General features: G+C 34.1%; 1 protein-coding gene across 3 annotated transcripts in view; it reads left to right on the forward strand.

The window, feature by feature from the left end:
* Positions 1-17,352, forward strand: part of Prkg1 (protein kinase cGMP-dependent 1) — a 1,169,615-nt gene that overhangs the window by 1,128,514 nt on the left and 23,749 nt on the right. For all 3 annotated transcript variants that reach the window (XM_026410547.2, XM_026410546.2, XM_077799283.1), the window contains one exon: positions 1,631-1,727. In XM_026410547.2, the coding sequence (XP_026266332.1) occupies positions 1,631-1,727 (97 nt within the window). The remainder of the gene's footprint in view (positions 1-1,630; positions 1,728-17,352) is intronic.

A 17,352-nucleotide genomic window follows, 5' to 3' on the forward strand; every position in this document is an offset into this window, starting at 1 on the left:
TAAGGATCTTCTTCTCTAAAGCACCAGGAAATACTTGACCACATATAAACTGTCATGGGGTCTGATCCCAACAGATGTCCTTTTCAAGCACCTGTTGGAGTCAACTCTGCCACCGGACTTTTAGAGGGGATGGAGTTTAATTTTCCAAAAGCCATGAGCCAGCCAATTGGAATGTCAGACATGCACATTTGCTGCTTATGTTCCATTCTATAAACCAGCTCCTGAATTGCTGTGTTGATCTCTTGATTGTGTAGTTAGAGAGAGAAGTCTGCAGATCACTTTAGGATTGACTCCCTTTGTTTATAGAGGTTTATTAAAGGGTATTGTTTTCACATAAACCAATAATGAAACACATTATGTTTTTCTTACCCTCTGAGGAGTCTGTCAACAGTTGACTTGTTAAAAATCTACTACTGTGGTTATAAATTGAAGAAAGCAGAAAGCTCTCTCAGAAAGCTCACTTACCAAAATGTTTCACATGTCTCCTTAGCAGAGAGTCAAAGTTTGTGATTGATTGTAATGGAGTAGCTAAAATGTCACATAACTTAACACCAAATGTGCTTGCGGCTGATTCCATTCAAAAATTGACACGCACAAGCTGTGTTAGTAGTGTGACCTCAAGTAAATTCATCATGTCTATGTATAGTAAAGTACTGAGCACATATTCTTGGGCTGGAGGTCATGGGTTATGCATAGCTCTTCAAACACTTATGTTTTGAGACAGCTGAATTACTCCCTGACCTGACTTTAGTGAGTGGGCAGATCATCTTCATCTTTATGCCTTCCTGCCCTTTCTAAATATAGTAGGGCCTTTAACAAGAGGATATTTTAAGCAGCTCATATTCACCCGTCTCATCAGGAGAAGCCTATTTTGGCCACTTGCATGTGTCAGATCTGCATGTGTGCATAGTCAGTCTGTTGGACTCCTAGTCCATGCTTCTCACCACTCATATAAGAAACTTGCAAACATAGACACTGGGATTGCAGGCTGAGAGTGCTGGCTTTGAGTCAGTGGGTAAACATAAGAGAAGGCAAGACACTTTAGGGATGTGAATATGCTCCTGAAATCATCCATTTCAGACATTTGCACATCAGTCCTCAGCTTTTTGGATCTGTTTTCATAAAACCTGGCTGTGATTTTGCTCCAGAGACCTCCACGATCTTGCCGCTTTTAATAAATATTTATAGAAGGCACTGCCAGCCTGTGGATAAGGGAAACTAATGAGAAACTGGCATCCAAACTCTGAACGGCAAAAACAAAAGGAAGCAAAACCAAAAAATCCAAAACAAAGCCAAAAAAGAGCAACTCAAACAATCCGTGCTCACAAGAAGACACGGAGAAAAATACCAAGATGTAACTTTGATTTGATAACTGGATTTATCAGTCACGTGACTCTCATGCAGTGGGTACTTTGTATTTTTCTACTTTGAAAAACAAGTGCAATTCTATGTTATTCTGCATAATGGGGACCAAAAATTTATGAGTGTGAGAAAACACAGACTCTAAAAGCAAGATGGAATTCAAGCAGGTAAACCCTGTTCCGCAGTCATATCATTCCAGTACAGTTGTACGTGGCACCCGTGTTTGCACCTCTAAGAAATTTCCATTTTTTCGCATCAAAAAATCCAGATACGAAGCCGAAGCTGCTTTCTTCGCCAACCTGAAGCTGTCTGATTTCAACATTATTGATACCCTTGGAGTTGGAGGTTTCGGACGAGTAGAACTGGTAGGTGATTGTTCTTTAAGTGTTTTTGAAAGCCTCTGTCTTCCTTTTCATGTTTTCTCCTAACTAAAATTTCTTTCTCTCCTCTCTTATCATTAATCACTGTTGCTTATAAATCAGTTCCAAATACTTTCATCCATGCATGTGAGAGTTTGTAGCACAGTGGGTTATAGTCAACAGATGAAAAATAAAATAAAAACTCAATTTCCATAAAGCCTTTTCATATTAAATGAAAGGTAAACACATTTACTTAATGAGGAGCCATAAAATATTTTTTTGCCCAGCTGATTTTCTATAACCTTTATTTATTTCCTTAGTTCTGACCAGTGACCCACTAACTTAATTGTGCACCCTAACTATAATAATGATCATTTAAATGTGAACTCAAACTGGGAAAAGAGATGTATATATATGAAATAAATGGTGTGGCAGAAATTCTATGATCTGTAGTTGCTAGATTAGAGATAATGGTTTGAATATTTTGTAGAGCTTATTTCCTACATACTTCATTTATACACAGGTAAGTGTTGATGATGAGGACAGTTTTGTACAAGTTCACGCATTAAACACATTGCACAAATGTGGTAAAGCAGCATGAAACTATATTCTATTTTGCATTTGTATGAAACAGAAATTTTAAAACTAACATATTGCAAGAAAAATTAGAAGAAGAAAAATATGCTGGTGACTGAGTTAGCTGCATTCCAAGACTGTGTAGATAAAAACCGTATTTGAGAATGCAGATTCATGTCCACCTTTCTGCTGAACACTGAGGACTCCCTGATATCAGACACCAGTACAGTATGTTAGGAACTCCCTGAGACTGTGTACAGTGTAGTAAATAGTTACTGTTGCCATCAAGAGTCAGAAGAAATCCCCTTCCATAAAAGTAGAGTGACCCAGAGTTATCTTTGATATTTTTCCATTTGTACTGCAGTTGGAATTTCTGACCTTGACAAAAAAACAGAGAAATGTTGTTTATTTAAATATTAGAAAAGAAGGTTTTTGAGCCATAAGTTCCTTTGGATTTGTATGATATTTGCCTTAACTCTGGTTAGAAATATTGTACTACTACTAATACTACTTCTGACTTGAAATTCTACCATGTGTTTCTGAGGAACTAAGTTTTTTCAGTTATATGAATAAAAATTAAGAGAATGTAGAAAAATCTCTTGCTTTTATGAATCCTGCCAATTAATGTAGCCTTAGATTTATTTTTCAAGAATTTTGGTTTTATTAACTGTTCATACAGCAAATAAGGACTTATTTTTATTTTTTCTTCATTTTTTTAATTAATTGATTTTTTAAATACACCACAGCAGAATGCATTACAATTCTTATTATACATCTAGAGCACAGTTTTTCATATATTTGTATATAAAGTATGTTCACGCCAATTCATGTCTTTATACATGTACTTTGTTTTTTGTTCTTTTGCATTACAGTTCTTATTACACATATATACCACAATTTTTAATATCTCTGTTTGTATATAAAGTATGTTGACACCCAATGCATGTCTTCATACATGTACTTTGGATAATGATGTCCACCACATTTCACTAATAAAGATTTATTAACAGCATACATGAACAACTTTGCTTTGGAGTATTGGAATGTACAAGTGGAACAGAGGGTAAAGGTCTTTACCATGAAGGTTTTTCTGTCTAGTGTATTTATTTACATAATGTATTTGTCTAAACCCCTTTCTGAATGAAGCTTTATAAAGAACAGAATTTCCCAGAGATTGATTTGGGGACTGTTTGTTAAAGTTCCTTAAATATTATTTTTATAGAACATGGGCAATAAATTGGCTGTTTTAGTTAGCAAAAGTAAAATATTACAACTGGAGGTCTGATAATTCTGAGTTACCAGTGAGATATTATTAAATGTAGGAATTTAGTAAGTATTTTTGGAATATTGATAATATTGGTAATAGCTTATCATAGCTTTGAGACCACTTTAAGATGAACAATCACATACCAAGTTAATAGTGGGAGTCTTTTAGAAAATTCTATGAAAAATGTGTGAGACACAAACAACTAACTGCAAAATTAAGGAAAGTTTATGTAAAAGGTAGTATAGCTTAAAAAGATAAATACATCTATATGATTGTGTATGCATATGCATGTTTGTATATATACATATTTATTTATACACACATATACATATTTATATAAACTCTCCCCATTCTTTACCAGGAAAGAATTCAGTCTAGTTTTCTTCTCATGCATATTGCATATTTTGCACAGATGTTTATAAAAAAAATGAAAACTATAATCCAAATAATTAGTTTAGGTTGGAAATATTTCCCAGTTTGCTAAGACTAAATAGTGATCAATGATAAATCTTTAATGGATCATCAAATATGATGGTTCTACAGGGGTGGGGAGTGGGGTTGGGGGGGGAGGCACATGTCCTTAAACTCTGAAGTCACATCTTGTGTTGTCGGAAAAACCCCAAACCCTGGGGTACAAGCATAACATCTAGATCATCTCCACTATTCACTGTGGACCAGCCATTTACATGATGACTAATACTGTAATGTCCACTGCCTCAAGTTTAGCCACTTAGTATCTGCTGGGTCATGTTAATTACTGAGTGTGAAGAATATTCTCTATGATTGTAAACAACAACAACAATATATATATACCATTTACATGTATTCAGTAATGCCAGAATTGGGAGCTTGACCTGAGTACTTCATAATTACCCATACTGTTGTCATCACACTAAGGTAATAGTTTCTCTTCAGAGTGGTGTACACCTCATTCAAAGTTAAGAGAGGATATAGGCAGAGTCCAAGTTCTGTTGTAATTTAGAGTTTTCTCTTTACTCTCCTCTGAGGTGACACATGCAAAATAATTTTATCAGTATTGTGAAATGCTATGTTTAAGCAATATAACTGTCATACTGACTCATTTCACCTCTCTGTAACACAGGATGAACACATTGATATAAAGTATATAATAAAATTTGAACCTACTAGTCATTAGCTTGGTAATGACATTGATCAAGGAAATTACATTACAAAATAAGATGAAAAGTTACACTGTATAAAAGAATTAAATTTTTTCCAGGCATAAAGATTATAAACTGTCCAATGAGGTATGAAGAGCTTAGAAATTGGAATTTCTGAACTCCATTTCCTAATGAAGAATTTTAATACTTTATATTAATGTTTCACATACAGATTATGTTTGTGTGATTCTATATAATTATATACCCTTTGCAGACTTCTTAGCATTTCTTAATTTTTATCATTTGTCAGTTTAGATAAATTTAGATGCAGTAGCACTTTCAGGCAGGAGAATTTCTAAATAATTTATTTTCAATTTTTGAAGATAAGAACATAATAAGAAATGTAAATATTTGTTTGATGATAAATCCACAAGCTTGTAGAAAGGTCTTATATGCATAAGAATTCTACTCTTAAGCTATCTCATCTATTTCATAAATACTAGTTTAATATTAGAAATTCCCTGTTCAAATTCATTGCCTTTGGAAAGCCATTTGTATTGCCTTCTTTCTGTTATTAGGCATAGATCACATTTTCTGACCATGTTCTTTAAGAGTGGACCTTCAATGTGTTCACTGTGACCTATTTATAGTACATCTTCCAGAAAAACAATTCTGTTTACAAAACCACCTTAAATGAAAAAAATAGCTATTTTTATCTATCATTTATCATTAAAGCTGTAAGCACAACAATACAGAAATTTTCTTAATTTACAAGGTAAAATTTTAAAATAAGAAGATTGGTTTTACAAATCATAAATGAAAATTATTCCCATTGCTTTCCTTATGTTCTTATTAGAGAGGTATCTGTTTCACTACAGATTTGCACATGTAAACACATAATTTATTTTAGTCTGGCAATACTATGTAGTGGTTGTTCTAAATATTAGATTATTAATATGTTTATTCAGCAATCCAAATGGCTTCTATACCAGCAAACCATACTTGGATAAAATATGAGAACAAAAATATGGGAGACATTATTTATATCTTCTTGCATTATATTCTTTCAGTGTTGGTTATTATGTGTCAATGTAGTGAGCTCTCTAGAGAGATATAAAGTTTAATAGAAAGTAACTCTAAGGACATACAATCTACTGAGAGGAGCAATCATACACTGAAAAATAAACCTGTAAGCAAAGTAGGAACAACACAGGCTCAGTGCACGGAGGAGCAAGACTTTGGAGGAGGTGACATTTCTAAGGCAAAAGGAGAGTTTAGGTATCAATATAGATAACTGAAATCGCTTGGTAAAATGAAATTACTGCAAGAACAAATATGTATTAATTAATACTACTTTATTGCTGAAACAGTCAACTTTTCATTTGAAGCCTACTTTGCAGTTTTCAAATTGCTCTCACACCCAATATGTAACTCTGCTCTCCTAGCTACCCGGGGAGAACTTGAGTCATGATCCACATTTCATAGGAAAAATCTCAAGAATAATGCTTATAAGCATTTCTAAGTTCATGTATTCATTGAAAGAACTATTGTTGTTGCCCAAATCTACTTTTTTTAAAAAAAACTGGAAAACCCATTTTTGTTGTTCTAGCTTCTAAAAATATTTAGATTCTTACCACACAAAATCAAATGTGTTGAATCATTGTCACAGGTACACCTTAGCTTAAAAAAAAATTCTTCTAGGATCTAAGAACCTAAAGTAAATATAAAACTAGAATAGATGCAGTGCTGATTTGCTATGCATATCTGTGTTAAAACTTTAGAGACCACCCACCTTCTGTAAATCTTTTGTTATTCTTATGGTAAAATGTCTATGGAGAAAAACTAATACGACACTGTGTGTAACATGGTAGCAACAAACTCAGTCTCTGGAATTAAACATTCTGATTCAGATCTTGCCAATTGTGTATGCTTAGTCATTTATAAACCCAAGCCTCAGTTTCCACATCTATAAAATGAGGATAATAATAGGATATGTGCCTCCTGCATCATAGGTCAATGTGGTGTCAATGTGTTATTTTGTTATACTAATAATTGTCATTAATTATTCAAATAGGCTAAATTTACTTTTATTTACCATTTCCATCTATGTCCATAAAAAAGAAAGTGAATAAAATGCTTTTACTATTTTTCTCCTATTGCTATCCAAGTACTGAGAGTACAAGCATTTCTCCAATATAAATAAGATCCTGAGGTCTTCAAATGACCTTCACTGATAGTTTCTATTAAATTCTCACAAACCACTAAAGCTCTTTACTTTCAGATCTTCCATGAGGGGAGATGAAAACCGTTTTCAATCTTCCCCATGCCAAATCTGTGTGCATCTGATGTAGTCTGCTTTTATTTATCCATTTCTCTTCTAAATTGTAAAGCCCTGCCTCTTGACTTTTCTATAAGAAATCAGTTTGAGGTAGACTGCTGGGTCAAATGCAGTTGCTTCAAAGCCTTCTCAAACCCAGCACCCAATTGGGCATAATAGGGACCTGGCTCTTGCCAGGGGGTACACAAAGGTTGTCTCTCATACCTTCTATGAATCCAATCAAGTTTATGAATCCTGAAGTAGGATTTTTCAGGACGGGGACAATATGGTACCAAGTTGCAAGAACTAACCAACACTCAGACAAGCACATAGGTGCGCCGGGCCTGTATGCCATTCATAATGGCATCCACACCACTCTCATGGCATTTTTCCCAGCTGCCTCAGCACTGTGCTTACAGACAAGCAGGCTTGAAGGGCTATGTAAACCAACAGGGAAAAGACAAAGACTAAGAGATGAGTGAGCAAGAAATTAGGTGCTAAACCCATGGCTCAGTGGACAGTTTTGTTTCATCCTTATGAAAAGCAAGCAGCTTAACTGCAAAAGGGAAACCCCATTTAAGATGAAAACATCACAAGAGCTTGCTACTGCCAAGCCACACAGCAGTGAAATAGGATAGTTGTGGGACTGACTGCTGGGCAGCATTTTGATGTGTGCCCACAGTGATTTATACTGTAGAGGATTATTCCTGGGGAAACCCTGCTGCCCTGTGGCCTCATGTTTCCTGCAACCAAAATAAACAAGCACTCAACACTGCTTGAAAAATGAATATTTGCCTCATTTTAGCATAACTTTTGCTCTCCCCGATAAATGATTAAGTTTATGATTTTTCTATATTTATTCTTCAAAAGAATTATTATGATTGATAGTATTGATTTATAAGAAAATAAGCTATTCAGATAGCGAATGATGGTCCAATCCAATAAACACAACTGGAAGTCAGTAGGTGAAGTAATAGTATATTGCAACTCCTAAAATAATCTCAGTTTCTAACCAGAAATTACAGGTAGTCTATCTAGTACTTTGAAAAATGCAAATAAAGTAAGACAATGCATGAAGTCACCTTATTACTGTAGAGTATATATTATTTTGTACATTGATAATCACAATGCAAGACTGCATGGATGACGACAAAGGATACTTTCTTACACTTCTGGTGACTTCATAACAATGTTATATGCTAGTTATCTTGAAATGCATAGTTTTCATTAATAACATTTGAAATTAGTACACGACCATAAGATAGTGTTAACAGTTCCCCCTCCAAACCTGCATGTGATTCAAAAAGATCACTAGAAATCTAGAAGGCACTGGAAATATCATTCCAAGACTTAGGAAGATAACTAGCAATTCAACACTTCAACCAAAAGTTAACATTTAAGTCCTGCGCTCCATTTTGTCTGCTATAACATAAATTTTATGTTTTTACTTAGTGAATTTATGGGCATAACACATTCAACAAAAAGTTTGTTTACTAAAAAAATCCTCAAATATTCACTGTGGGTCGTTCCAGACGCAAGTCCAGCCCTCAGGAAAGTTCTGGCTTCTCCTAAGATGAAAACATTTGAAAACTGACAAATGAAATCCTTTAGGATTGTATTACATCATAAATTATGCAGAAAGGTTCTTAGCATTTCAGGAGAGAGGTCATTTGGAGCTGAAGCAGTAGAGGAGGTCCATGAGGGTGTGAAGAACTGAAGCCAGGGATGGAGAATAGGTTGGGATTTACGTGAACAGATGGGAAAAGGCCACTTCAGGCAAAGGTTACAACATAAAAGGTCATGTGTTGTCACAAGACACCAAAGCAAGTGACCAGACTAGAGTGAATTTGTGTGCGGGAACAGTAAGAAATATTATTAGACAGCTGATTGGTAGAGTGTAATGGAATTATATTCTTAAAGGAGATTAGACTTTAATAAAAAAAAAGGTGTTTGGACATAAGTATTGAAAGCACATAAACACAAACTCAGCTCTGAACTTCCCTCCGTGAAATAAAAGAATTCATTAAGGTGAGCAGACAGGCTATTTTTAGGTAGTGCTCTTTCCAGAAATAAACATCATAATTTCTCTTCCAAGACAGTTTGCTTTGGGCCAAGATGTAGTGTATATCTCTGAAAAATGTATGCAAATGCTTTAAAAGCAGAATCCTTTCCATGAGAAGGAAAAATAGTCCATTTGTGTGTATTAATAGGTAGAAAATAATCATGACCTTTTAAATAGAAGATTTATCTTGTGTCTGGGAAAAATATATGAAACAGGTAACTTGGTATGATTCAGACTAGCTCGTCAATTGCATATATTAATTTATCACTAATTCACACTAATTTATTAATTTATCACTAATTCATACTATGTCCCTCATGTTAATGTCCTCTATAGCATTGATATATACAGCATGTCAGCTTGAACATTTAGCTATGAGGACAGGAGATTTTGTGGACTAGGTGGCTTCGTTCTTAGCCCCTAACTCCAGCCAGTTGCCTTACAAGTTCAAAATGGGCATGGGGAGATCATCCCTACCCCAAAGCAGTTCAAATAAAGAAGTTAAAGCAATGGGAACCACTGTGTGTTTATCACTAGGACCTTGGATGTTACATGCGTAGGAACAGTGCAGTCTAAATGTCTAATGTGACTATTTTTCATAGATTAATCTAATTTAAGATAAAATAAATACTTGTTGAACTGACTTACCTGCAATTAAAGTAAGTTTAAATTTGTATAAATTTGTATAAAATCTTGTAAAATTTTTGAAATACAAAAACAGCAGGGAGGAAGAAGTTATTTTTGTTTTAAGTATCAGAAAGGGTGCAGTTTGAGGACAGCATGTATTAAGAAATTAAGGTCTGAGCCAGGCACAATGGTGCATGTAATCCCAGTGGTTCAGGAGGCTGAGATTGGAGGATCACAAATTCAAAGCCAGCCTCATCAAAAGCAAGGCACTAAACAACTAAGTGAGACCCTGTCTCTAAATAAAATACAAACTAGGGTTGGGGATGTGGCTCAGTAGTCAAGTGCCCCTGAATTCAATCACCAGTCCCCCCTCAGAAAAAATTAATCTGATTCTAAGTCATTTGATAAAAATTTTATTTTGTAATAGTTAAAAAGTTATAAAGCTTTTTATGCCTTATATCTCAAAAATCTGATTATAATGCAAAAATCTTTCCTGAGTGAATCTGGTCATTATGTCAGAAAGAGTTGAACTTTACAATACATGATCCTATTTCATTTCAATATAATGTCAATATATGACACTCAACTCTACCTAGGTAAAGTTTTAGGTTATAACTGTTTTTGAATAAACTGAATTTTGTGAGCTATTCAGGTGTTCCATTTAGAAATGTACAAGCAAGTTGTCAAAACCGACTCATGTTATATTTCTCTAAATGCATGAGATTATTCAAAGATATCAGAATCCTGGGTTAGGAAAAGAACATATTTGATTATTTGCTGAAGAAAAATAAAGTGAATGCAAAAGTCAATTTTAATAATCATTACAAGATGAAGTAAGATTTATTTAGGACAGATATTTTAGAATATAAGTGTTATGTTTAAATAATAATTTTTAAGTTGCACATTTCAGCTGTCAATCTTTGATTATCTCAATGTAGGCAACCTTTGATTCTATATTGAGGAAAATCACAAGTGTTCTTTGAAATCAGTGAAAGTAATTGCTATGAAATAGTTCAATCCCTTTATTCATAGTGTAAGGTGTTTTTTCCTCTAACTTTTCTCTAATCTGAAGGATATATATATCTTTTTTTTAAAAAAAATGTGAAACTGTCTTCCCTATAAAAATAGCTTTGTTTATCTTTTGACCAATTTGAATTTAATGTAGATATTTCTTGTCATTAGTTATAGACAATACTGTGAATCTGAAAGGAAGTTACAGAACAAATGGGATTAACTACATTTCTGGTGAGGATTTGAGGTGAATGTAGGAAAGAAAACAAGAGTGGTCGAAGAAAGACCCTCTCTTGGTTATTTGTCACTTATGCAACTTGGCAGATAAGAAAGCATAGATAATCTAAGCTACTGTCCATTGCTCCTTTGTTCTCAAAATGTATACTTGACACCCTTTCTCCCTCTTTGTGATTCGTATATGTATAACTATCTATGAATAGCAAATTATACACATAAATACTTGACCCTAAGACTGAGTCACCACTACAACATCTCATGGCTCAACAGCTTTCCAACTTTCCACTAAATTCATAATCCATCTTTTGTGTTCTGTGGGGCATTAAGACATGTGTCACACAAACTGTGACAATTTCCATTTGCTTATACCTGATCTATTTTATGGAATAAACCAGAAGCTAATATTCATTCATTAATTTCAGACTTTGACTAAAGGGAAAAAAGATCAAATGATGTTATAGTGTAGTACAAAGAAAAGTGAGGAATAAAATTGTAGATGACTGATTTTAAAAAAAAAAAGAGGTTTTAAAAATTGAACCAAAATAGGACTTTCTCTATTAAGATTATAGCTAATGTTGGCCTAAATTTTCTACTATTCATACACAGAGAAAAGTAATTCCAATATCAGGATTTTGGCATTTTATTTGATTATGACTTCTTAGGACTTGCATCATTTATCTTCTTTAGATGGAAATAAAGAAATCATTATGAGCTATGCTTGAGTTAATAATAGAATTAGCATTTTTCTTTTGTTAAAAAATATTGAGGAATCCAATACTAATTTGTTGAATACAAACTTTCTGAGAACTTAAAGCATGTCACTTTCTTTCATGAATGTAGTAAGTTGGCCCCTCCTAAAATGAGGATATTTTGGTTTGCCAAGTCTAAACTGGAATTTCAGTTATAGTAATAAAATTGTTTTTCCTTTTCTGTGAAAGTAAAACATCCTTAAATTCAGACGAGTTTTTCCTAGTCATTATTTTTTTATTCAGTTTGTTGGAACAATTAATTTAAAAATAGATTTAGCTATGGATTGTAATATTAAAGTATCATCTACAAGTCCACATTTTAGTTAACATTCCAACATATCTTTGAAATCAAGGAAGTAGTAATTTTTATATAGCACTCTTTAAATTTTTAAGCATTTTCATATACACTCTATGACTTGATCTTGAAATATCTGTAAGTTTGATTTTATACCCATTTTACAAGTGAGGAAAATGAGGCTTTAGGAGGTTACACGAATGTGAATAAAACTGTAGTTTATTGTTAGCAAAACTTTAAAAGGTGCTTCCAGGAATTACTTACTATTTTGACTAGGTAATTTTTCAAAGAATTTTGCAATAATAATGTCCATGTTAGCTAAAATGACTCATGATCTTGTTTTTTTTTTAAGTTAGGACTTCTTGAATTTAGAGCCTTTAATAAATAGCTAGTAGAGAAGTTATAAAAGAGGATGACCTTAAAAAAAAATTTCAATACTTTAGTGTTTGGGCAAATTGGGAGAACATTTATTGAAAGGAAAGATAAGCATAAAGAGAAATGCATTTCTGACATTTACTTCTTTAAAATTTAAATTTATTATATAGCTATACCACAATCAATAAATAAAGAACAGGAAATTATACATTTTCTGGGTTATTTTTCCCCCTTTTTAGGAGCTTTCTGAGGTGTAGTTTACATACTATCATATTTTCCATTTTGTGTGTTCAATTCAAAGAACATTCCTATTACTTCAATAAGATTCCTTATGCCCATGTTCAAATACTCTCCATTCTCATCCTAACTCAGGCAACATCTCATCTGCCTTGTATTTCTAAAGACGTGCCTTTCCTAGTGCCCATTTTCTTACTCTAAAATTTTATATTACATTAATTGTTTTTATTATCTATATGTCTGACTATAAATTTAGTAAATTAGAGCCAGGTTCAGTGGCGCACACCTGTAATCCCAATGGCTTGGGAGTCTAAGGCAGGAGGATTGTGAGTTCAAAGACAGCCTTGGCCAAAGAAAGGTGCTAAGCAATTCAGTGAGACCCTGTCTCTAAATAAAATATAAAATAGGGCTGGGATGTGGCTCAGTGGTTCCATGCCCCTTAGTTCAATCCCTGGTATCCTCCAAAAATAAAGATAAAAATAAATCCAGTTTATTAGTATAAATTTCCATTTATATCATGTACCGTAATTCCATGTCTTTTCTCTTCTTGGATCTTATGGCAATTTCATGGCCAGTTTCTGTGCTGCTCCTGCTCCAGAGCCCTTGTTCCCATTCATGGACTCCAAGGCCAGTGTCTGAGAAAACTGACATGTTGTCTGGCAGTGGGGGATATTGAGACATGATGGAGATGGAACCATCTAGTGCTTATGTGTGTTCACAGTCTCCAGGCTGTTTAAGTTTGATTATGGACTTTGGCCTGTTTGGGTGATTCTGGGTGAGAACTAATTGTAACTGGCATAGAGAGCAGTATGCTCAGCAGCTGGGCACAGTTAATCTGATGGAATAGCATATTCACACTCTCTCAGTCTAAGAGGCTAGTATCTCTCTCTCTCTCTCTCTCTCTCCCCCCCACCCACCCCCATCCTTTCTTCCTTTCTTCCCTCCCCAATTCCATTATAGAACTTTTGTTTCCCACTGTACAATTTGTCATAAATTTCTTAAATCCTTTCCATTTGTACTAAATGTGAGTTACTTGAATTACAGACCATTGCCAAATTGTTTCTATATTACTTTTTGAAGGCCCTTGCCTTTCAGACTAGAGAGTCAAAAATAAAGAAATGACTTTATCATGCTTTACTACCCAAGTCAGATTACCTGATTAAAATCCTGTGCTGATTTGTTTAGAGAAAATAGTTGCCATTCTTATTTTCCACTACAATTGTAATGATTTAATGTAGATTTCTTTTTTCCTTGGAGCCTGTTGGAATGGTCTTCTTAGAAAATTTACTGCTGCTTTATCCAATGTCATATTCTTTGGAAGTTAGTGATACACAGACTACAATAGAAAACAAGCCCCTTTAAAAGTGTGGTTGAGACAATAGAGAAAATAGAATCTTCATCTCGTAATGGAATAGGAACATACTGACTCCAGGCCATATTTTCAGAGTGAACTGGTCATCTTTCCTAAAGCTACACTTGTGTTACTTTGGATATTTCCCCTTTCCCTCTGTCCCAAGCTACTGCCACAGATTGCCCATTTCATGAGGTTAAATATGATCTGGTATTGTGAAACACATCTTTGCTATGGTAAATTACAGATGCACTGAAATTTCCAGGGTAACAGGCTCTTGGAAATGACATAGTTTAGTACCTCATTTCCAGGAAGGTGACCTGAAGGCCAAGTGAGATTGTATAACCAGGACTAGGACCTAGATTTTCAATATGAGGTTTACTAGGCCCACTTTATCATATTTGCTTTACAGCATTAGCTTACCTAAGTGCAAGCTACTCTTTCCTGTAGTGCATCAAAGAATAATTTGACCACACTAGTACTTTTGCATAATAAGGAGCCATGTGATATTAAAAGTTTAAGCCTTGCATTTAAGAAATAATTTTATTTACATAGTTCAGGAAGTCATTTTTATTCAAAATAATGAAAATATGTCTATAGTGCAAAATGAAATATGAGCTGTTAAAGAAACCGTTAAATAGATGAATGGATATATATTCTAAGGACCAGCTCACAACTAGGAGCACTGAGCCAGTTTTAATATTGTCCCAATCATAACCCTCCTTCCTCAAAGTAGGGGCAAACAATTAAGTCAAACAGGAGACAAGTCTTTTGGAGGCAGTGCCTAGTCCAGAAGGGAAGTAAGGGGTGTGTAAATATAGTCAGCAAGTGTGTCTGATTGCTTCACCTTTTCTTCAAAGTAGTATCATTTTGGCATCAGCTGGAGTCTGACAGCTAAGATTTGTCAAAATTCATGTCAGAAATTTGCTTGTTAAGAGAAACTTCACCCAAATATACATTCATTTAAATGTCAGTATAATGCTTCACATTGAAGTCACATTTTATTGCAAACGAAATTTTACCAATTCTAATTTGACATAGCACACAGTATTACTTGTATAAAATAAAAGACAATCTTGAATATTAGCATTTTTTCTTGTAAATCTTCCTCCCAAGGAATTATGAGAGTAAAATCACTGTGGAATAAGCATCAACAATCTTAAAGTAGCTTCTCAAACTTATTTATTTGGTAGCACTGAGGTGGGCTGGGGTAGGCATAGGAACAAAGTGATACTCAGCCGGTGGTGGGGCATATTATGAGGACAGTGCTTTGACCTGAAGAGACCATTAAACTAAGAAGATGAAAGAATAAGAGAATTAATAGTCACTGAATGCTAACCCTATTCTAGGAATTTTGATATGTGGGTCCTTCTATTTCAACTTAACAGGTAACCTATGAGAAGGCTTCTTGTATTAGAAATGCAGAAACAGGAATACAGAGAGTTTGAGTAACTTGAGCAAGATAGCCAGCCTAGAGTAGTTAAATATTGGAGCAAGCATACTCAACTAGTGTGTCTCCTGTGCCCTTAGCATGCTAGGATAGTCTGCAAGGGAAGACAATCTGAGGTGCTTTCCTAGTCCACAGGACTGTGTAAGATTCCTGGGCAAGCGGAAGAAGGAAAGTAGGCTTTTTTTTTCTCCTCTTTGCAGACCTCTATTCACATTTAGCATTCATTTCTGGGCCCTTAGCTGACTGGCTACAAACCAATAAAAAATCATCCCTATCTCAAATTCATGTACAGGGACTCAATGTAATTAATCTGGCAAATAGGAAAAAAGAAAAGGCAGACTAAATTTCACTTTAAAAATTTTAAAGATCAGTTCTGTTAAAAATAATTTCACAGTGAAACATAATACTTGCATTTCACAAAATACAAATTGTTATAACTTACCCTAAGAGTTTATATTGAAAAAAATAAATCATGACAAGCCCTCCAAGAAAATGAATAGTGTGTTTAACCCAAAACTTGATTAAATTTTTATGCTATAGCATCACATAGAATGCACTTTATGAAGGTCATTGTTTTCATGGAATTCTAAAATAAGTGAAATTACTTTAAGAGCGTCATACAAAAACAACAAGTAGTGACTGCAATATAAAATAGACTTAAATTTTACAATATAAAATAGACTTTAATTTTTCTATGACTAGAGTTTATTTTTATTTATCACGTAAGTGTGATACATTAATTAAAAGTTAAATGATTCAAAAAGTAAAAGCAAGTAACAAAACAACTAAAAATCTCCCTAAGGGAAAACCATTGTTAATGTACTGATGACCTTCTGATTGTCCTGCCATAAATTTATTTTAGGTATTATACAGGTAGATATACACTCACATATAAGTATACTATTTATGATATCATAAAATGTTGGCTGGTTTATGACCAATACCTTCTATTGATATATACATACATACTATTTTTTCAAAATTTTAATTGTAATTCTACCTTATCATAATTAATTTTCCATACTCCTATTGATGCACATTTAGTTTCCAAATTTTTCTGATAGTGACAATGTTGGAAAAGGAATATTTTAAAAAGCAAATTTGATTTGGTATGAATTTCCAGTTAAGGCCAGAGTACAAGCAGAGAGATCATCAAACAATGCTCATTCAGTGGTACCATTTTGTTTAAGGCCCTGGTAACTCTGTACAGTAGCCGGTATTATCTTCAGCAAAAAAACTGGAGCTTAGAGGAGTTAAGCAACTAGCCTAAGAGTGACTAACTGGAGTCAGAAATTAAGTCCTGACCTATGACCATAAAAGCAGACTTCTTTCCTCTTCCCTATGTACAAGTGAAAAACCTTTGTTGTCAATGAAGAGATAATTTTAAAAGTAGGCATTTAATCTAAGCAAGTGGTTTAACTGGGTGTGACTCTGAAGAGGGAATGTGACTCTCTTTCCCTTCTGAATTTTAGTACCTCTGATATAGCTCATTTGCTATTCCATCTTCCCTATTTGATTCCTTTTAGAAGTGGGTTTTAATATTTTCTTTTATTATGAACTTCAACTGAATCCATTTGTAGCACACTACTCCATTATCCTGAAGAGTTTTGCACACACAGTAGAGGGCCTTTATGTGTTAGAGGCATTTTCAAATATCCACTTTTTCCTCTAACCTCTCACACAGATTCACAAATGGTGACAGCAAACTGAAACTCATTTATTTGAAGTATCCTCATGCTCCTTCCTAAGGAACTTTCCACATGAATGTATTCTCAAGTTGAATTCAGTCTGTACCCACAGTCATAGACAGGGCACTTAAGAACTTCACTATCCCTGCAGATGAAAGCCGTACATAATTCACAGTAAAGAGGGGAGGGCTATACTTCAGCTGAAAATCAAAATCAGCTTGCCATGTTTATTTCCCCCAAACTTTCATTAGATTGTTAAGATGTGGGC

Source organism: Urocitellus parryii, chromosome 5, assembly GCF_045843805.1.
Source record: "Urocitellus parryii isolate mUroPar1 chromosome 5, mUroPar1.hap1, whole genome shotgun sequence".
NCBI classification, from domain to species: Eukaryota; Metazoa; Chordata; class Mammalia; order Rodentia; family Sciuridae; genus Urocitellus; species Urocitellus parryii.